Below are 22250 nucleotides of genomic sequence, written 5' to 3'. Positions count from 1 at the left end.
GGATCTCTCCAGGCTGAAGAGAACCAGCTTTCTCAGCCAGTCTTCTTTGAAAAGGTGCCCCAGCCCCTCTGTCATGTTTTTGGCCTCTTCTAGACTCCTTCGAATACTTCCATGTCCTTCTTGAGTTTGGGGCCCCAGAGCTGAATGCATGTTGTGGTTTAACCCGGCTGGCAGCTAAACACCACACAGCCGTTCACTCACCCTCCCCCCTCCCTCTCTGGGATGGGGGAGAGAACCGGGAAAGTGAAGCCGGTGAGTTGAGATAAAGACAGTTTATTAAGACAGGAATATAATAATAACAATAATAATAATAATATTGATAATGATAATAGTATTAATAATAATAATATGTAAGAAACAAGTGATGCACAATGCAATTGCTCACCACCCGCTGACCGATGCCCAGCCTATCCCCGAGCAGCCGGCCCCCCACCCCGGCCAGCCACCCCTATATATTGTTTAGCATGACGTCAGATGGTATGGAATACCCCTTTGGCCAGTTTGGGTCAGCTGTCCTGGGTCTGTCCCCTCCCAGCTCCTGCTGCACCCCCAGCCTGCTCGCTGGCAGGACAGAGCGAGAAGCCGAAAAGTCCTTGGCCTGGTGTAAACACTGCTCTGCAACAATTAAAACATCAGCATGTTATCAGCGCTCTTCTCATCCTAATCCAAAACATAGCACCCTACCAGCTACTATGAGGAAAATTAACTCTGTCTTAACTGGAACCAGGACAGGGATGCAGGGAGATGGTTGATGTTTGAGCATTGACTGATAGAATGGACTGGCTTGGAAGGGACCTTCAAGGTCATCTAATTCCGCCCCTCCTGCCACGGGCAGGGACACCTTCCACCAGACCAGCTTGCTCAAAGCCCCATCCAACCTGCCCTTGAACACTTTCTGGGATGGGGCATCCACAGTTTCTCTGGGCAACCTCTTCCTAGGACTCACCACCCAGATAAGAAAAGAATTTCTTCCTCATATCTAATCTAAATCTACTCTTCTTTGGAATTCAAACCATTGCTCCCTCCTTGGTCTATCATCTCCTCATCAAGCTCATGAACGGTCCAACCTGACACACAGGAAGTAAGCCAAGTGGCAGGAGGCTGGCACGAATTGAGAAAGGAACTGCTGACCAAAACGAGCAGGAGAAGGAGGCAGATAAACGGCGGGAGCTTGCTGCCTCCCAGCATCAAAGGCTCAGTAATTCCGTACAGGAGAGACTCGTTATAGTTTGGGAGTTTACGGAATGGGGGGGGATTGTGGTGCAAGCTCCTGGTTAGACAGAGGGTCCAAGTCCAGCTGCTGGAGGGATCCATTTTGTCCGTGTGTCTGTACAGGTATATGTTTTCCCAGAATATACCCTAGCAGAGAACAAGCCCAGCATTCATTTTGTCCTGGCTTTGCTTGCTTTGTAGTGTCATTGGGTGATTTAGACATGGTTTTCATGGTAATTCTTCCGTGGGTCGGAAATTCCACTGAACAAGGGCCTCCCTTAGTGCCTGTAGAGTCCTGACACTCCTCACGTTGTTATCTTGTGAGAGTCACCACCATCACGGTGAGCCATCAGCACCCAACTATGACCAGGAGACAAAAGGGAGCTTCAGGGCAGGGGGACCTTGGGAATGTCCAGCCTTCAGCCAGCAGAAACCCCCTGCAGGTGGCAAGGAGAAGTGGCCAGTGCTGCACGTGGGACAGAATACCTGCATCCATCAGGGCAGGGCTGGACGTGAGCAGCTGAGGGGGGACCCTGAGGAGAAGGCGTGGGTGCTACGAGGACACCATAGGAGCCAGTGGGACATGCTGAGAGGGAGCAAGGCCAGCTCCTTACGGGGCTGCACTAGGGGCAGCGGGGGCCACCCAGACTCTTACCCACTGTGCACTGGGCATCAGGGCCACCTTTCCTGGGCCTTGGTCTCCCCGTCATCACTGCCTGCACTTTTCTGCACTAACAAGTCCATGGGGAGGCTTTGTCAGTAATGTCCCTCAGTGGCACCGTTAACACTGGGAGAGGCTTTGCAGTTTGCCGCTGCGCACCCTGCCAGGCTCTCCTGGAGCTGGCACAGCCCTCAGGCGATGGCAGCTGTCAGGAGGACGCTCGGTGTTGGAGTTGAAGGGCACGCAGGGCTTGTGTGCTGCAGGGTGAGCGTGCAGGGCCCGAGGGCTCCTTGACTTGGGGCCGGCTGCAGGCTGTGCAGCCGGGGGTGCAGGCAGGGGTGCCCAGGGCTGTGGTGCAGAGCAGGGTCCCTGCTGTGCCCCAGGGGCTGTGTGGCGGGGCAGGGCCTCTGCCGCCTGCCAGGCTCAGCACTCAGCCTGCCCGGGGAGCTGCCCAGGGGCTGCGGGGAGAAGCTGCGGCTGGAAGGAGCCCCCCCGGCACGGCACGGCACGGCATGGCAGGGCAGGGTCCTGCTGCTGCCCAGAGCCTGCTGCCTGGGGCAGGCTGCTCACAGCCCCACACCTCCCCAGGGCACTGCACAGCAGAACTGCTCAGCAACAGGTACCTGAAGGTAGTGCACTTTTTAGAATCTGCTTCGTTTTCCTGCCCATGTGCTGAGGCAGAAGGATGGTAATGGAGTAGGAACATCTGTACTAGAGACTAAGGCTCCTTGAGCATTGCTGCTGCTCTGGGGCACCTCACACACCTCAGCATACAGACGGTACCGACATCACCTTTGTTGTTTCTTAAGGAATTATTTGACCTTCTCCTCATGTCCTGCAGCAGGGACTTGTCCCTGGCCTGTGGACTTCTCAGATCACTCCCAGTTCCCTTTTAATTCTTGCTGCAGACCAGGACTGACTGCTGCACAGCCCACAGCACAGCCCCCTGCTTCTTGTGGCAACCTCAGAGCACCAACCAGAGGTAAGCCAAGCAGCTGCAGAAAGCTCTTCCTGTGAAAGGAATGCGAAAGAATGTGTTGTGTGTGGCTGCTCTTTGAGATATGCAAAGTATTTTGGTCAGAGAAGTCCTGGAATTTTACAATGTCATTATTTCTTTTGGACATACTACATTGTCCAGGGGCAAGAAATGTGTAACAGCAGCTCCATCACCGAGTTCCTCCTCCTGGCATTCGCAGACACGCGCGAGCTGCAGCTCCTGCACTTCGTGCTCTTCCTGGGCATCTACCTGGCTGCCTTCCTGGGCAACGGGGTCATCATCACAGTCGTAGCTTGCGACCACCGCCTCCACACCCCCATGTACTTCTTCCTCCTCAACCTCGCCCTCCTCGACCTGGGCTCCATCTCCACTTCTGTCCCCAAAGCCATGGCCAATTTCCTCTGGGACACCAGGGCCATTTCCTATGTGGGATGTGTTGCACAGCTCTTTCTGATAATCTTTTTCAATTTAGCAGAACTTTCTCTTCTCACTGTCATGTCTTATGACCGCTACTTTGCCATCTGCCAGCCCCTGCACTATGAGACCCTCCTGGGCACCAGAGCCTGTGCCACCATGGCAGCAGCTGCCTGGGGCAGTGGCTTTCTCCACGCTGTGCTGCACATTGCCAATACATTTTCACTGCCTCTCTACAATGGCAATTCCCTCAACCAGTTCTTCTGTGAAATCCCCCAGATCCTCAAGCTCTCCTGCTCAGACTCCTACCTAAGGGAAATTCATATTACTACAGTTACTGCTTTTCTATTATTGGGGTGTTTTGTTTTCATTTCACTGTCCTATGTGCAGATCTTCAGGGCCGTGCTGAGGATCCCCTCCCAGCAGGGACGGCACAAAGCCTTTTCCACGTGCCTCCCTCACCTGGCTGTGGTCTCCCTCTTTATGAGCACAATCATTTTTGCCCACCTGAAGCCCCCCTCCATTTCCTCCCCTTCCCTGGATCTTGTTCTGGCACTTCTGTACTTGGTGGTGCCTCCAGTAGTGAACCCCTTCATCTACAGCATGAGGAACCAGAAGATCAAGGTTGCCGTGTGGAAAGTGATGTCTGGGTGTTTTTCTTGATCAATAGATTGCCCGCCTTCTTCTGTAAATCACTCGTAATGTTACTCATTATAGGCGAAGCCCCTGGGTCTTATGTTCTTGTGTTGTTATTGTTGAATTTTTTTTTCCAATTTTATTTTCTCAAATGTTATCCACAAAGAAATATAATTCTTCATTTTGCTTATGTATTTAAACGAATTCAAGTGCCTTTTTGTCTTATGTCCTTCCTCTGAGGCCTTTTCTGTGGCTGCAGGGACAGTGCCTGTGTGCAGAGGTGGAGGGGAAAAGAGTCGTGGCCCAGCAGTCCAGCCCGGGAGCACCAGCACTGGGTCAATGCAGAGCTGCTCTCCTGCCACTGCCACCCTCTCCTGCTGAGCCCTGCTGGCGGTGTAAGGCCTGGCTGCTCTTGTAGCTTGGTGCCAGTGCTGCTGTGTGGCCGTGCTGGGACCGCGGGCAGGGACAGGCAGTGGGCACTTGAGTGACACAGCTGGCTTCCAGAACAACATTTCCCTCCTAAAAGGGCTGTGCCTGAAGGCTCACGTCATCTTTTGGAGTTGCCATCACATCAGAACTTGCTCAAAGAGAGTCCCAAAGGCTCCCTGAGACATAGAATCATAGAGTATCCCGAGTTGGAAGGGACCCATAAGGATCACCAAGTCCAACTCCTGGCACCGCACAGGTCTACCCAAAAGTTTAGACCATCTGACTAGGTGCGCAGTCCAATCACTTCTTAAATTCAGACAGGCTTGGCGCAGTGACTACTTCCCTGGGGAGCCTGTTCCAGTGTGCGACCACCCTCTCGGTGAAGAACCTCTTCCTGATGTCCAGCCTAAACTTCCCCTGCCTCAGCTTAACACCGTTCCCGCGGGTCCTGTCTCTGATAATTACGGAGAATAGGTCCCCTGCCCCTCCACACCACCTTGCGAGGAAGTTGTAGACTGCCATGAGGTCCCCCCTCAGCCTCCTCTTTTCCAGGCTGAACAGGCCGAGTGACCTCAGCCTCGCCTCATATGTCTTCCCCTCTAGGCCCTTCACCATCTTCGTCGCCCTCCTCTGGACACTCTCCAACAGTTTAATGTCCTTTTTGTACTGCGGTGCCCAGAACTGCACACAGTACCCGAGGTGAGGCCGCACCAGGGCAGAGCAGAGCGGGACAATCACTTCCCCCGACCGACTCGCAATGCCATGCTTGATGCATCCCAGGTACGGTTGGCCCTCCTGGCTTCCAGGGCACACTGCTGGCTCATATGCATGCTCCAGGAGAAACCAGGGTGGCTTGGTGGGACAGTTGGATGCTCCAGGAAGGTTCCTCAATGCCCCAGGCAGGTGTTTGGGTGTCCTGGGGACATGCATAGCTGTCCCAGCAAATGGAACCAGCGAGATTCCTGGGTGCCCTGGGAAGATGCTTGCTTGCCCACAGAAAGACTTCGGTGAGCTAGGACGTCCTATGGGACTTGAGGCGCTGTTGGGTGGCTCCAAGCAGGGGCTTGTTTCCTTGGGGAGAATTTTGGATATTCTTATGAGATGCTTGGATGACCTTGGGAAATGTTTGAATGTTTCAATGCCCTGGGGAGTTGCTCAGATGCTCAAAGAACTTCCTTGGGAGCTCTGGGGATACATTAGCGTATTTTGGGAGGTGCTTGGGTGCTCCTGGGAGATGCTTTGGTGCTGTGGAGAGTGCTCCAGGAAGATGCTTGTGCTCCCAGCAAAGATTTTGGCTTTCAATAGGGAGGTGCTTGTCTTCTCCAGGGAGGTGCCTGAATGCTCCTTGAGAAAGATCATGTGCCTTGGGGAGGTGCTTGGGTCCTGCGAGGAAGACAGGTTGGTGGTGTGGGGAGACTGTTGGGTGCTCCAGGGAGATGCCTGTGTGCTGCATGGAGCAGCCTGGCTACCCTCAGGACGTGCTTGTGTGCCTAAGGGAGATGTTGGTGTGAACCAGGGCAATGCTTTGCTTCTTCAGGGAGGAGCTTGTTGCACCTCCCTGGGACATCCTCACATGTCTCCTGGGAACCTCAACATCTTTTGGGACAATTCAGGGATGTACCCAAGACATCCAAGTCTCCCCAGAGTTCCCAAGCATCTCCCTGCAGTTCCAAGGCATTTCCACGGGAACACAGTTTGATCCCGGAGGTACCAGTCTTCTCCCCAGGGAACACAAGCATCTTCCAGAAGGACCCATGCACCTCCCCACAGCACTCAAGCATCTCACTGGGGTGCTGAAAACTTTCCACTGTGAACCCAGCACCTCCTGACTCACTAAGACATCAACCAGAAGCAAACAAACATTACTTTGAAGGGTAATGAAACCATCCATCTCTGGGGGACAGCCAAACATCTCTCTGGGGAACCCAGGAACCTCTCTTGAAGACCAAGGATCTCCCTGGGGTACCCAAGCATTTTCCCAGGGCATGCTGGCGTCTCCGCAGGGCATCCAAGAACCTTCCAGGAGCACACAGTCTTCTCCTGGAGGCACAAAAGAACATTCCCAGAGCACCCAACCATCGATTTAGAGCAAGAAAGCACAACACGGGGGCACCCAGGCATGTCTCTGGACACCCTCCCTGGAGGAGACAAACTGCTTGCTGCAGTACTCGAGCACCTCCTGGGGCACCCAAGTATCTCCTAGGGGAATAGGAGCATCTTCCTAGAGAGCCCAAGGACATGCCCAGGGCACACAAGCACCTCCCTCCCCAGAGCACAGAAGCATAACCCTGCTGCACCCAAGGTTCTCCTCTGGTCACTCAGGCATCTCCCTGCAGGTCCTAAAGCATCTTGGTGGAACACGCAAGCACCTCCCTGGGCACACCACCCATCTTGGTGGAACTGCCAAGCATCTCCCCAAGGAATCCAACACCTTCATGGAGCACCCAACTGTCTCGCTCAGGGCAAGCAAGCACCTCCCTTCACACCAAGACATAACCCTGCAGCACCCATGCCTCTTCCCGGAGCACCCGAGGATCTCCCCAACACACCCAGTCTGCTGAGCTCCAGCCCCTGCTCAGGCTGCAGCGAGACTCTGGCCCTGCTCAGCCTCACACACCGCTTCAGCCCCTGCTCCATGGCGCACTCACCTCCCTGTCCTGCCCTGCTCTGCGCTCTGCTGCCTGCTGCCAGAGACTTCCGTCCCGACTGGGGCCTGCCCGCACCCCTGGCCCTTTAGCCCAGCTGGGCTGCCATGTCACGGCCCCACTGTGACACCTGGGTGATGCAGCCACTGCTGCCCCCTGCCCACTGGGACACCTGGGTGACACAGCCACCCTTGCCCCCCTGCCCACTGGGACACCACTCAGCATTTATTTCTTTGGACTCACAGCTTTGTCAGTGACACAAAATGGGTCAGATTCACCTCCAAGAAAAATATTGCCGGCATCTTCCATAAACTTCACAGGTAATGAATACCAAATAATTCTTGAAGTTTTAATTAAAAGTGTTGTTTTTCTTATTTCTTTCTTTGCTTCCTGTCCACGTTTAGCAAGTTTTCCTTTTTTGTTAAAGGTCCACACATACGCTTTTCTCCTTCTCTAGTTTGGAAAGTTCTCATATAAAGAGATATTCCATTTCCAGCTGCTTGCTCAAAATTCTCTTATAAAGAGATCTTCCATTTCCAGCTGCTTGCTCTACTCTTCTGTTAAGAGGAATCCTCCTGGTTTGTGTCTTGTCCTTGTGTCTGGGTTTGCTTGGCCAGCTTTGTGTCTCAGCACTTCTGCTGAGCCTTCACCAGCTCCATTGCCCTTCTTTTGCACAAGGCAAAGCAGAGGACTTGAGGTGAGCAGCCTTGGGCCTGCTGAGGGACCGGCTTGGAGGATTCCTTTGGGATATGGCCCTGCAGAGAGGAGAGGTGCAGGGAGATGGTTGATGTTTGAGCATCGACTGATAGAATGGACTGGCTTGGAAGGGACCTTCAAGGACATCTAATTCCACCCCTCCTGCCATGGGCACGGACACCTTCAACCAGACCAGTCAGAAATTCCACTGAACAAGGGCCTCCCTTAGTGCCTGTAGAGTCCTGACACTCCTCACGCTGTTATCGTGTGAGAGTCACCACCATCAGGGTGAGCCATCGGCACCCAACCATGAACAGGAGACAAAAGGGAGCTTCAGGGCAGGGGGACCTTGGGAATGTCCAGCCTTCAGCCAGCAGAAACCCCCTGGAGGTGGCAAGGAGACGTGGCCAGTGCTGCACGTGGGGCAGAATACCTGCATCCATCAGGGCAGGGCTGGACGTGAGCAGCTGAGGGGGGACCCTGAGGAGAAGGCGTGGGTGCTACGAGGACACCACAGGAGCCAGTGGGACATGCTGACAGGGAGCAAGGCCAGCTCCTTACGGGGCTGCACTAGGGGCAGCGGGGGCCACCCAGACCACTTGGGTTATCGTCCCTCTCGACTCAGTGTTGCTGTGGCTACCTCTGGAGCAGGGTGGCCCAGGCTGAGGGACCTGGGCTTCTTTGGCCCTGTGTCGTGCAGGCTCTGGGCAGTAGAGAAGTAGGCTGAGACTGCTCGAGGGGTGGTTGCAGTGATGGTGGAGTTTTTCCTCTTTGTCCGAAAGAGCATGGGAAAGAAAGGACATCACAAAATTCAGACTGGGTGTGGGTGGTGAGATGGGGGCTGAGGTGAAATGCTTCTTGAAGAGCAGAGCTGTGGTGCAAGACGTCATGCAGAGGGTGTCAGGATCAGTGCCCTGGCTTTGTGTTTCATGGATTACTGAGGGCAGATGGAGAGACATCAGTCAAGGCAGGGAGGTGCTCAGGTGAGAGCAAGGTGGGGAAGCAAGGTGGGTATCTAAGTCCTGCAGGGAAACAGGTGCAGACAGGCAACAGCACAGCACAGCCTGTGATGGTTATTGTCAAGGATCCTTTGGAAGATGAAAGCCCCCGACAGAGCCAACAGCTTTGTCTGCTGGGCTCTGGCTCTTGTCTCTGTCAGTGAGGCCTATGAGGAGACACCTCATCCTTACAGCATTAGGGTCTCAATGCCTCCTCCTCCCCCTCCAGGAGCCTAGGAGATGTCCTCCTGTAGCCTTGTACTTGGCACTGCCCTTACCCACTGCGCACTGACCCAGAAAGAGCCCTAAACTGCGCTGGAGGGACAGGATCTCCCTTCCCAGAGGCTGGGGTCAGGGCCCGACTGTTTGACTTCATGGGACACATCAAGGTTTCCTCAGCACCAGGGCCACCTTTCCAGGGCCTTGGTCTCCACGTCATCACTGCCTGCACTTTTCTGCACTAACACGTCCATGGGGAGGCTTTGTCAGTAATGTCCCTCAGTGGGACTGTTAACACTGGGAGAGGCTTTGCAGTTTGCATCAGACTTGGACTACTTGAGAAGCTGCTTCAGCCTCCCACGAGCAGCTCCTGTGCCAGGCACAGCAGGGCTGGGGGCACTGCATGCAGCTGGCATGGGGAGAGGAGAGGAGGGGGAGAGAGGTTCAGGGCAGCCTGGCATAGAAAGGCAGGGGAGAGCTGGCAGAGGGAGAAATCCTCACAGCCACCTCCCCACGGTAAGTGTCTGGGTGCAGGGCAATGCCGCTGCGCACCCTGCCAGGCTCTCCTGGAGCTGGCACAGCCCTCAGGCGATGGCAGCTGTCAGGAGGACGCTCGGTGTTGGAGTTGAAGGGCACGCAGGGCTTGTGTGCTGCAGGGTGAGCGTGCAGGGCCCGAGGGCTCTGTTCTCTTGGGGCCGGCTGCAGGCTGTGCAGCCGGGGGTGCAGGCTGGGGTGCCCAGGGCTGTGGTGCAGAGCAGGGTCCCTGCTGTGCCCCAGGGGCTGTGTGGCGGGGCAGGGCCTCTGCCGCCTGCCAGGCTCAGCACTCAGCCTGCCCGGGGAGCTGCCCAGGGGCTGGGGGGAGAAGCTGCGGCTGGAAGGAGCCCCCCCGGCACGGCACGGCAGGGCAGGGTCCTGCTGCTGCCCAGAGCCTGCTGCCTGGGGCAGGCTGCTCACAGCCCCACACCTCCCCAGGGCACTGCACAGCAGAACTGCCCACCAAGAGCTACCTGAAGGTAGTGCACTTTTTAGAATCTGCTTCGTTTTCCTGCCCATGTGCTGAGGCAGAAGGATGGCAATGGAGTAGGGACATCTGTACTAGAGACTAAGGCTCCTTGAGCATTGCTGCTGCTCTGAGGCACCTCACAAACCTCTGCATACAGACGGTACCGACATCACCTTTGTTGTTTCTTAGCAAATTATTTGACCTTCTCCTCACGTCCTGCAGCAGGGACATGTCCCTGGCCTGTGGACTTCTCAGATCACTCCTGGTTCCCTTTTACCTCTTGCTGCAGACCAGGAATTGCTGCTGCACAGTGAGGCAGTGTTTTGGTTTGTGTGGTGTTTGTTGAGTCATTCAATGGATTGCAGTCAAAGAAGTCCTTAAATTTTGCACAGTCTCTGCTTCTTTTGGACAGGCTCCCTTGCTCCGAGGCAAGAAATGTGTAACAGCAGCTCCATCACCGAGTTCCTCCTCCTGGCATTCGTAGACACGCGGGAGCTGCAGCTCCTGCACTTCGCGCTCTTCCTGGGCATCTACCTGGCTGCCCTCCTAGGCAATGGGGTCATCATCACAGTCGTAGCCTGCGACCACCGCCTCCACACCCCCATGTACTTCTTCCTCCTCAACCTCGCCCTCCTCGACCTGGGCTCCATCTCCGCTTCTGTCCCCAAAGCCATGGCCAATTTCCTCTGGGACACCAGGGCCATTTCCTACCCAGGATGTGCTGTACAGTTCTTTTTGCTAGTCTTTTTGATTTCAGCAGAATTATCTCTTCTCACCATCATGGCCTACGACCGCTACATCGCCATCTGCCAGCCCCTGCACTACGGGACCTTCCTGGGCACCAGAGCCTGTGCCACCATGGCAGCAGCTGCCTGGGGCAGTGGCTTTCTCCACGCTGTGCTGCACACTGCCAATACATTTTCACTGCCTCTCTGCTGTGGCAATTCCCTCAACCAGTTCTTCTGTGAAATCCCCCAGATCCTCAAGCTCTCCTGCTCAGACTCCTACCTAAGGGAAGTTCAAGTTCTTGTGGTTACTGCTTTTCTATTTGGGAGTTGTTTTGTTTTCATTGCTCTGTCCTATGTGCAGATCTTCAGGGCTGTGCTGAGGATCCCCTCCCAGCAGGGACGGCACAAAGCCTTTTCCACGTGCCTCCCTCACCTGGCTGTGGTCTCCCTCTTTATGAGCACCATCATGTTTGCCCACCTGAAGCCCCCCTCCATATCCTCCCCTTCCCTGGACCTGGTGCTGGCAGTCCTGTATGCAGTGGTGCCTCCAGCAGTGAACCCCCTCATCTACAGCATGAGGAACCAGGAGCTCAAGAATGCCATATGGACAGTGATGACCAGGTGTGTTTCATAACCAATAAACATTCTTGCCTCTCTTCTTCTGAGAACACCTGAAAACGTTACTCACGATAGGCCATGCCTGCCCTTTTTTCTTGTGTTGCTGGTACTTTCCACTAATATTCTGAGTAATTTTGTTCACTTAGAAATAATATTCTTCATTTTGGTTTTCCATTTAAACCAAATAAAGTGACATTGTTTCTTATATCCTTCCTCTGAGGCCTTTTGTGTAGCTGCAGGGACAGTGCCTGTGTGCAGAGGTGGAGGGGAAAAGAGTCGTGGCCCAGCAGTCCAGCCTGGGAGTGCCAGCTCTGGGTCCATGCAGAGCTGCTCTCCTGCCACTGCCACCCTCTCCTGCTGAGCCCTGCTGGCGGTGTAAGGCCTGGCTGCTCTTGTAGCTTGGTGCCAGTGCTGCTGTGTGGCCGTGCTGGGACCGCAGGCAGGGACAGGCAGTGGGCACTTGAGTGACACAGCTGGCCTCCAGAACAGCATTTCCCTCCTAAAAGAGCCGTGCCAGAAGGCACACGTCATCTTTTGGAGTTGCCGTCACATCAGAATGTGCTCAAAGAGAGTCCCAAATGCTCCCTGGGACACAGGATGTGCTGGGAGAAGAGCAGGGCCTGTCCAGGTGCAGGGGAGACATGGGAACAGAAACCCTTTGGTGCTGCTGCTACCTGCAGGCACATCGTACGCACATGGAGAGAGGAACAAGAGCGAGCACAAAGGCCATCAGCTATCCCTAGGGGTGTCATGAAGACCAGTGGGGCAGAGTGTCTTCAGGTCCCTTCACCCTGAGAGTAACAACCATGGGGCATGTGCCTGAATAGCACAGAACAGTCCAGATGGAAGGCACCTTCAGAGATCATCTAGTCCAAAGTGCAAGACGTGAAAGCAGCTCTGAGATGTGCTTCCTTGCACCTCCGAGGTCCCTGTGCCCATTCCTCATGCCTTGTGGCATCTCAGCGGAGGGCAGAGCAGGGCAATGCACCGCAGGGCTGAGGTGCCTCCCAGCCTCTGGCAGTGGCTGCAGGAGCCAGAGGGACCCTGCAAGTGTGCAGTGCACTGCCCCTGTGTGTGCAAGGCAGGGACCCGTGTCTCTGAAGAGCCCAGTGTGTATGAGCAGTACGTGAGGCCAGCTCAGATGTGGGCACCTCACAGAGCCCTGACATTTCTCTGTGCAGAACTCCAGTAATTACCCCCAGTGTTCCCTAGAGATTTCTGTCACCCTCCTTGCACACGTTCATTGCAAATGCCTCTCTCTGACATATCACGCTACCCTGCCTTCTGGACTGGTGGCGACAGCAAACTGGAGGCTCTTGGTGACAGCCAACATGGCTTCACTAGATCGTGCCTGACAAATCTGGTGGCCTTCTACGATGGGCTTACAGCATTGGTGGAGAGGGGAAGAGCAACTCACGTCATGAACCTTGACTTGTGCAAATCATTTGACGCTGTCCCACACCATATCCTTGTCTCTCAATTGGAGAGACGTGGATGTGATGGATGGATCACCTGGTGGGTAAGGAAGTGGCTGGATGGTCACCCTCAAGGAGCTGGAGTCTACAGCTCAATGTCCAAGTGGAGGTCAGTAGAGCGGTGTTCCTCAGGGGCCAGTATTGGGACCAGCACTGTTTTAACACTTTGTCAGTGACACGGACAGTGTGATTGAGTGCAATCTCAGAGACTATGCTGATGACACCAAGCTGGGTGGTGCATTCGATACACTGGAGGGAAGGGATGATATGCAGATGGACCTGGACAGGCTTGAGAGATTTTCCTGTGAGAACCTCATGAGAATGGCTAGAGAGCAGCTCTGAGGAGGAGGACCTGGGGAGTTGGTGGATGAGAAGCTCAACCTGTGCCGGCAATGTGAGTTTGCAGCCCAGAAAGCCAGCTGTATTCTGGGCTGCATCAAAGAAGTTTGGCCCAAAGCTTGAGAGAGGTGATTCTCTCCTTCCACTCCGCTCTTGGGAGACCCCTCCTGGATTACTGCATTCAGCTCTGGGGCCCCGAACTCAAGAAGGACATGGAAGTATTCGAAGGAGTCTAGAAGAGGCCAAAAACATGACAGAGGGGCTGGGGCACCTTTTCAATGAAGACTGGCTGAGAAAGCTGGTTCTCTTCAGCCTGGAGAGGCCCTATAGCAGCCTTCCAGTACCTAAAGGGGGCCTTTAGGTAATGTTTTAAAACTAAAAGAGGGTACTTTAAAATTAGGTATAAGGAAGACATTCTTTCCTTTGGGGGTGGTGGTCAATGGAACAGGTTGCCCAGAGAAGTTGTGGCTGACCCATCCATTGCCCCTTTGTGGCCAGAAGCCTCCCGTGCCAAACCAAGCTGGAGACCCCCCCTGCAAAGTTGCTGTTTAACCTCATCTTTTCTGCATGGGGTGTCCTCTGCACCACAGAGCCCAATCTCAGCTCCCACTTTGCCACAAGCGTTCTGCATGGGCGCTACAGGGCCTAACTCTCCCATGTCCTGCCCTGGCTCTGCCATCCTGCTGGGCAGGGGAGAGGGTGGTGAGAGCAAAGGGATGCATTTGGATGTGGAACATGGGGCCTGGCAGAGACAAGGAGTCGAGGGAGAGGACAGGGTAAGGAGGCAAAGGCAGCACGAGCGATGGTGTTGGTGCGGGGCCATGTTTGTGCCAGGAGCGTGAGTGGGCAGCAGCTGGCAGGAGGTGAGGGTGATACTGTAAAAGCCAGTCAAAGGAACTCTCTAAGACTCAATTTGGAGTTTTAGAAAGCAGGCGTTCTTTTACTGAGGTGCTGGACTTAGTGGGGATCACTCCACCTAGTGTGCTTACAGAACTGTTTGAGCTATAGGGGTTATATACAATCAAAACATACATGTTAATCAGATTTCCCCAAAACATATTCATACTATTTCCTGTAACTCATTAAAATCAGTAAATGTCTCTGACCCATGCACATTTGTTTCCACTGGTGGTCTTTCAGGGGTCTCTGGTGGTCATCGGTAGTCTTCCTCACTATGTTCGTTAGTTGAATCCAGTTCTTGTCCATGCTCAAGCCATCTAAATCTTTCTTCTCTTCTTCTTTCATCTTAGGCATGCATACAAAGCTTAGTTGCTTACACATCCAAGGATATACGCATAGCATGAGTTCCTCGCCTAATCTTCTGACACATCCTCTAGGCCTGGGTCAGCTTGCCCTCATTCTGAGATACAAGTCTGGAGGCTCTTATAGATAAAGCTGACTAATTAGTGAGTAAGGTAACATCAGGGATGAAAGTTTCTAAACTTCCTTCTGTCTAACAAAACCTAGTAAATGTTTCACCTACCTGCTAATGAAGCTTTTCAAATTTGATGCCATTGTTCTGTCAAGGAAGAGACCATTTTTCCTTTCAGCTCGCTAGGGAGGGGAGGCCAGGAAGCGCCTCCCAAGGCCGCTCCTGCCAGCAGAGACAAGGCCATGGCCGAGGGGAGGGGAGGAGGCTGGAAGGGCGGTGGTGAGGTCCCTGCCGCTGTGCGGCCTGGTTGCCCCGCAGGAGATGTGCTGGCCGGCAGGCCTTGTGAGGTCACCCAGCGCGTCACAGAGCACCCCAAGGCAGCAGGGATGGCACTGGAGAGGCGGGTGGCAGAGCGCAGCCAGGGGCTGGCTGTGGGTCCCCTCTGCTGCAGCTGACTGATGGAGAGTGGTAGGAGGAGGGCAGGCAGGGCTCGTGGCAACCACGCTCACGGTTGCCTTGCCACAGGCTGCTGCAGAGCTCGGGCATGGCCACCACAGCCCCAGCCCCTTGCAAGGCACTGCAGCTGCTGGGACAAAGACAGATCCTGATATAGAGCCAAAAGAAAAGGAGGTCATTGGTGAATAAGCTGAACAAGACTGGACCCAGTACTGACCCCTGGGGGTCACCAGCAGCTACAGGCCTCCAACTAGACTCCACACCACTGAGCACAACCCTCCGAGCTCTGCCATCCACCCAATTATGAATCCACCTCACTGTCCACTCAGGTAGGCCATGCTTCCTGAGCTTGTCTATGAGGATGTTATGGGAAACAGTGTCAAAAGCCTTTCTGAAATCAAGGAACACCACATTCACTGCTCTCTCCTCATCTGCCCAGCTTCTCGACTCATCATAGAAGGCTATCAGGTTGGTTAAGCGTGATTTCTCCTTGGGGAATCCATGCTGACTACTCCTGATCAACATATCCTCTACATGCTTGAAGATGACTTCCATGACCAGGTTCCGTTGCGGTACATTTCAGAATGTGCAGTTTCTTGTGAAACTCTTGGATTTGGTGAATAAATGTCATTGCATTTTCCAAGGAGAAGAGAGCCTCTCTTTCCCACCTTGTGATGCTCTGCATCAGGGGCAGAACAGCTCCATACATGACAGCAGGCTTGGACCGGACTGCAGGAAGAGCAACCAGGAGGAAAAGAGCCTGGGCACAACCAGGGATGCCATATGAGCCGGCAGTGCTAAACACGGATATGGTCATGTCCACGCTGGGCTGCACTAGGAGGAGTGTGTCCACCCAGGCAAGGCACTTCTCATCTTCCATGACTGCACACTGGTGTGGCCCTAACTGGAAGAGTCTTTCCCAGTATGAGGCTCCTTTTCTGAAGGAATAGTGAGGAATGGAGAGGGTTCACAGGAGGTGTGCCAAGACAGGGCTAGGGGTCATGCGTGTGGAGGCTGAGAGCCCTGCGCTTCCTAGGCCTGGTGAAGCTCAGGCTCAGGGCACTCTTGTAGGAGCTCCTGAGAGCTGGAAATCTGCTTTCAGAGATGATGGCCCATTTTGGGTAGGGAGAAAGAACGTGAGAAAGGAAAGCCACCACAATCTGCTGTTTTGGAGGTCCAGCATGGTGATGAGCAGAAAGAAATGGCACTCCAAGGGCAGTGCTGTGGTGACTGCCAGGGAGTCTGGATCAGCCCATGGCTTTGTGTTTCAAGTCAAAGACAGTGAGCACAAGCAGTTCCTAGTATGGGTAGGGAGATGCTGCGGTGGGGAAGCAGGTTGGATGTCCCCAGGCTGCAGGGAAAATGGTTCAGGCATGGGGCAGGATACGACAACCTGTGGGGAGACGTCCAAGGGCACTGACAGGGCTGGAAGGCCCTGACAGAGCAGAGGTCTTTGTCCCCTTGGCTCTGACTGTTGTCTCTGCCACTGGGACCCAGGAGACGACACATTGTGCTCCTGGCACTGAAACCATGTGGCCTCCCTGCAGCCCTGTGCACTGGTGTTGTACTGTTGTCCTTTAGCTGCCATCACACAGCCCAGATCCCACTGCCCCTTGAAGAGCAGAGTGAGGGACAGAAGCTCTCTTCCCAGAGCTGGGTGTCAGGCCTTGGTGTTTGCTTTGATAAAACACATGAAGGTTTTGCTCGGCATCAGGGCCACCTTTACTTTGCCTTTGCCTGCCTGTCGTCACTGCCTCCCATTTCCTTCTCTAACAGGTCCGTGGGGGAGCTGTGGTGGTAATGGCCCCCAGTGGGACCAATTAACACTCCCAGAAACTTCAGCATTTCTTCTGGCCTTCCCTTCTTGTGCGCCCGGCGCTATCTCCTCTCAGGACCAGAGGTCCACGGACTCAGCACCAAATACACCCTGGGGCTCAGTACAATGCAGAGAGCCCTCCTGTGCCCTCTTTCTGCCCAGCAGTTCCTTCAAGGCTTCAGGGCTTGTACATCTAAGTGGGGAGATTTCGGGAGGGTAGCGAATGAGGCAGATTTCAATGAACAGTTGATAACAAGAGAGTTTTCCCTTCAGGTTGGATTCTTTCTTGATGTATTTCAATTCCCTGCCCTCTCCCTTTGCTATTGACCCAGAGGGTCTCCTAAGGAGGCCTGGTCAGCTTGGAAAAGCAGTCCCTTGAGGCCAGACAGTCTGTGGGCAACCTTGCTCCTCACCTCCCCAGCCCCACCATTTCTCTCAGGAGCCACCTGGGACTTGCAGCACTTCTCCTCCCATCAGACTTCTCCAGTCGGGGCTGCAGCTGCATGTTACAGCTCCTTTGCACCAACTCCCAGACCTTTTCCCCACAGAACTGCCTGCACGCAGGCACAGAAGGATTGCTCCCCATTGAAAACCAACCAAAGTTAAGTGTGATGCAGTTCAGTAAAACACTCTCCTCAGCTGTGTGCCCAGTGCAAGCTGCAGCTAATGACGGTCACCTTCCACAAGGGATGGCCATACAAGAACTGTTTCAGACAGAGTGTTTGAGGTGATGAACATGCGCTCTTTTTTAAATTTTATGTATTTATTTTTATTTTCTTTCCTATGTTGGAATAGTTTGTTCACCCTTCCAGGCAGACCTTGCTAGGTTCAGAGGCCCCTCTGGACTGGGGCTGGGAGCTGTCAAGAGGACCTGTGGGAGACCGGAGGCCCTCAGGAGCTGCAGGTGGAGGCTGGGCAGTGTGTCTCAGATCATCAACACTGGCCATTATTAACTATTAAAACAAAGGAAAACAAAATCACAAAAATCGTAAAAGCGGAAATGTGCATCAATCATAAACTATCAATGCTTTAGAAGTTTGCCTTTATTTCTGTTTAGTTTTGTTTTCTTTTTTTTTTTTTTTAAATTTTATTGGCATTTCAAAACATTTCTAGTATTGTTAGGCCAACACCATTAAATAAGATCATTCTGCATCTTGTACAAAGCCCTGTGACCCGCCCCCCCCTCCCCACCCCCAATCTTATCTGCCCATGCAAGGTCCATGACAATTCACAGTCTTTGCAGGAAAGTAAATAACACCGAGATTTTGACCTCGCTGCACAGATGGAGGAAATCAGGGCCATGAACCTGCATGCAATATTCATTTTTCCAGGTGAAAGGAAAGTGTGGCAAAAGTAGAAACGATGCTCAGCTGTCCTTTAGGGCCAGGACAGAGTATGCATTCCCTTCAGACAGGTGAAGAGACGGAGTTCACCTGCCTGGCTTTAGATGGTCCCCTACAGCACAGGAGGATTCAGGCCCCACAGCATCTCCTCTGTCGCCAGCAGAAATTGGGCCTGAGGTCAAAGGACCACAAGGCATGTTGTCAGGGACCTCAGGAGGCCTGCAGCCCAAGTTGTCACAAGCACAGCCAGAACAGGCTGTTCAAGGCATGATCCTGTTGCATTTTGCAAAACCAGCAAAGATGGAGACTGCACAGCCTCCAGGTGACGCCTGGCTGAGCTCATGGTGAAAAGGCTTTTTGCCTTCTCTCCAGCCTGAAGCTCTCCTCTTTCAGCTTCACAGCTGTTGTCTTTTGTCCTCCCACCCTGAACCCAGCTGAAGATCCTGGCTCTGCATCCTCCACAACCCCCTCAGAGCTACAGCCAGAGGAGGTCCCCCTCGTCCTGCCCTTCTCCAGGCTGGACAAGCCCAGCACCCTCAGCCTCTCCTCACAGGCAGAGTGCTCCAGAGCATCTTGGGGGCCCTGTGCCAAACCCGCTGCAGCTTGCTGACATCCCTCCTGTCCTGGGGACCCAAAATCTGGATGCCGTCTTCCGGATCGTCCCTTCCCTGTATCCTCTGGCCATTCCCGGCTCACACAGCCCAGGATGCTGCTGGCTGTCCTTGCTTGGTACAATTCCGTTGTTATTATTCTCCCTTCCTTTTCTGTCCTCTTCAACAGTTTTTACCTCAACCGACAATTTCTTTCCATTTTCTGGTTCTCTCCCATATCCCTGAGCTCAGAGGAGAGGGAGCTTTTTGGCAAAGACTAAGGCAAGAAGAACGCACTGAGTCCCTCAGCCCCATCTGTGCCCGCTGCTATGAAATGACCTCTGGCACTGAGGAGACGTGGGGGGGTGCCTCCCATGACTGGCGTGTTGGAATGGAAGGTACACGGACTCTTTAGGAAGGACAGGCTAAGGACACGAGGAGGGGGCATCGCCCTCCCTGTCAATGAGCAGCTGGAGTGCCTGGAGCTCTGCCTGGGGACAGATGTGCCTTAGGGAGGTTCTTGGGTGCCCCCGTAATGCTTTTATACCCCAGGGAGGTTCCTAGTGCTCCAGAGAAAGCCTTGGATGCTCTGTGGAGATGCGTTCGGTTCCCAGAGACATATCTGTGTACCCCAGGGAGGTTTTAGTGAACCATGGGGAGGGGCTGGAGGTCCCCATGGGGGATCTCGGCTATCCCTTGAGGTGCTTGTGTACCCTGGGGAGACGGTTCTGAGTTCCGTGTCAAGACTTGGGTGTCCAGGGCAATCTTTGTTTGTACCAGGAGGTGCTTGTGTGTCCTGGGGAGATGTTACAATGCTCAAAGAAGATGCCTGGGTGCCCCGGGGGCATGTCTGGGTGCTCCAGGGATACGCCTGTGTGCCACAGTGAGTGCGTTATTGCTCCAGATAGATGCTTGGGTGTTCTCAGAATGTACTTGGATGCCTCTGGGAGATGCTTGTGCGATCTGGGAATTTCTTGGGTTCATAAGGGATTGCTTGCACACCCCAGGGACAGGCTTTGTCATCAATGGGAGGAACCTGGGTGTCCCACAAAAGTGCATGGATGCTTTGTGGAGATGCTTGGGTGCTCCAGAGAGATTCTCATGCGCTCAAGGAAGGTTGTCTGGGTCAAGCAAGGAGATGCTAGTGTGCCCTGGAAAAATGCTTGGGGATTCCAAGGGGATCCTTGGGTCCTCCAGGAAAGTGCTTGTGTTCCCCAGGGAGATGTTTGTCAGGTTTCTCCAAGGAGGTACTTCATTGCTGTGTGGAGATGCTTGGGTCCTGCAAGGATTTTCTTGGGTGCCCCATGGAGATGCTTGGGTGCCCACGGTTGATGCTACTCTTCCACAGAGAGGTGCTTGGGTCTTCCAAGAAGGTATTAGATAGAAGTATGGAGATGCTTGGGTGCTTGAAGGATATTCTTATTATTTAGGGTAGACTCTTGAATGCTCTAGGTAGGTGCCTGATATCTCCAAGGAGGTGCTTATGTGCCCTGTCACGATGCGTGGGTGCCCACGGGGACATATTATGACCCTTCTAGGTGCTTCTGTACCACATGGAAGCTCTTGGGTGCCAAGGGAGGTGCTTCCCATCTCCAGTGAGATATTTGTGTGCCCCAGGTGGTGGTATGGAGCCCTGGGGAGAAGCTTGGGTTCTCCACTCAGATGTGGGAGTGCAGTGGGGAGACCCTTGGGTACTGCCATGAGGTGCTTGGTACTTCTGTGTCGCAGGGAGATGCTTGGGTGACCTGGGGAGAATTTGGATGCTCCAGAGAGGTGTTTGTGTGCCTCAGGGATATGTTTATGTGCTCTGGGGAGAAGCTTGTTTGACCTGGGAGTATTCTTGGGCTCTCTAGGAAGCTGTTCAGTTCCTCTGAGAGGACACTTGGAAGCCCCAGAAGGTGGTTGGGTACTGCAGAGAGCAGTTTGTGTGGTGCAGGGAGGTGCTGGAGTGCTCCACTTGTGCTGCTGAGTCCCTTAGAGAGCTGCTTGGTTGCCCCTGTGAGATTCTAGGGTGACTCTGGATGAAATTCTGACTCACAAGCAGGTGATTCCGGTCCCCAGCAAGGTGCTTGGTTGTCCCAGGAGGTGCTTGTGTACCATGAGAAAAAGCTTACAGACCCCGAGGAACTCCTTGGGTGCTCCAGGAAGGTGCTTGGATTGTCCAGGGAGATGCTTGTGTACCCAGGGAGATGTTTGGCTTACCCAGGGCGATGTGTGGTTTCTCCAGAGAGGTGCTTCATTGCTGGAGGGAGATTCTTGGCTGCTTGAAAGATATTCTTGGGTGGCCTTTGCAGATCCTTGGGCACCTACAGGTGTTGATCTGGTTGCCCAGGGAGGTGTTTGGTATATGAAGGAGATGCTCTCAAGCATATCCTTAGGGCACCTAAACACCTCACAGGAACACCAAAGCCTCTCTTTGTATTATCCAAAAATCCCCCCAGGGAAGCCAAGCACCTCCCTGGAACACTCAAGCACCTCATGGCAGTACCCAGGAATCCGACTGGGGCCTGCCCGCACCCCCGGCGCTTTATCCTAGCTGGGCTGCTATGTCACAGCCCCACTGTGACACCTGGGTGACACAGCCACCGCTGCCCTCTGCCCACTGGGACACCTCGATCACACAGCCACCGCTGCCCTCCTGCTCACCAAGGTTTCTCCTTTCAATACCCAACCACCTCTGTGGGACACCAAAGAATCTACAGGGCTACTCCCTCATCCCCTGGCGACACCCAAAAACATCCTGGGAGCACCCAACTCTCTCCACAGCACACACTACCATATTCCCAGGGAAGCCAAGTACCTCCAAGAATGCCCCACGACATCCAAGTACCATTCTGGAGAACCCAAGCAACTTCCTGGGGCACTCAGGCATCTCCCCAGAGAAAGCAAGCAGCTTTACGGAGCACACAGCACTCGCTGGAGCTCTACGGTATCTGTCCAGGGCACCCCAGCACCTCCAGAGAAAAGGAGGCACCAACCGGGAGCACCCAAGCAGCTCCCTGCAGCACCTGACTGTCTCCCTGGACACACAAGGATCTCTCTGGAGCACTCAATCTTTAAGATCTTTCTGCATCTTAATGGTTCAAAAAGCACCTCTCTGAAGCATGCCAACACCTCTCTGGAGTACCCTATCTTCTCCCTGGGGCACCACGTAGATCCTCAGGACACCCAAGCATCACCCTGTGTCACCCATCACATCCTTGGTACAAACAAGCACCTTCCTTGACACCAAAACATAGCCCTGGAGCACCCGTGCCTCATCGCGGAGCACCCAAGGATCTCCCCAAGACATCCAAGCATCTTCCCAGGACACCCAAAATCCTTCCTGTCACCGCTGGGGCTGAACGTCTGCAACACCGTTTGTGCAGCAGACACTTGGTTCCCGTTGTGCTGTGGGACTGCTCAAAGCCAGCCCCTGCTCGAGCAGCTGCTGAGCTCCAGGCCCTGCTCAGGCTGCAGCGGGACTCTGGCCCTGCTCAGCCTCGCACACCGCTTCAGCCCCTGCTCCATCGCGCACTCACCTCCCTGTCCTGCCCTGCTCCACCCTCTGCTGCCTGCTGCCAGGGGCTTCCATCCCGACTGGGGCCTGCCCTCACCCCTGGC

The 22250-nt window shown here is 54.1% G+C and overlaps 2 protein-coding genes and 1 long non-coding RNA gene across 3 annotated transcripts in view; 2 read left to right on the top strand and 1 right to left on the bottom strand.

The window, feature by feature from the left end:
• The window catches only part of LOC308186999, a 207176-nt gene that overhangs the window by 172430 nt on the left and 12496 nt on the right, over window positions 1–22250 (bottom strand). The gene's annotated exons all lie outside the window — the stretch shown is intronic.
• LOC308186948 (olfactory receptor 14C36-like) lies at window positions 2916–3947 on the top strand (the record flags this gene model as incomplete). The annotated part of the gene is made up of 1 exon (XM_080609098.1): window positions 2916–3947. The coding sequence occupies exon 1, from the start codon at window positions 3021–3023 to the stop codon at window positions 3945–3947; it is 927 nt and encodes a 308-aa protein (XP_080465224.1). The 5' UTR covers window positions 2916–3020.
• On the top strand, window positions 10253–11337 carry LOC308186988 (olfactory receptor 14C36-like). The gene has a single exon (XM_080609151.1). It carries the CDS (start codon window positions 10346–10348, stop codon window positions 11270–11272), a length of 927 nt encoding a protein of 308 aa, XP_080465277.1. The 5' UTR covers window positions 10253–10345; the 3' UTR covers window positions 11273–11337.

Source organism: Anser brachyrhynchus (genome assembly GCF_964034855.1).
Source record: "Anser brachyrhynchus genome assembly, contig: SCAFFOLD_56, whole genome shotgun sequence".
Lineage (NCBI taxonomy): Eukaryota > Metazoa > Chordata > Aves > Anseriformes > Anatidae > Anser > Anser brachyrhynchus.
Note: the sequence above shows the minus strand (reverse complement) of the source record. Positions and strands in the feature narration are given on the sequence as shown.

Bases quoted from the DNA above. Each gene is read 5' to 3' on its own strand.
- LOC308186988 (XM_080609151.1), top strand. From the start codon at position 10,346: ATGTGTAACAGCAGCTCCATCACCGAGTTCCTCCTCCTGGCATTCGTA.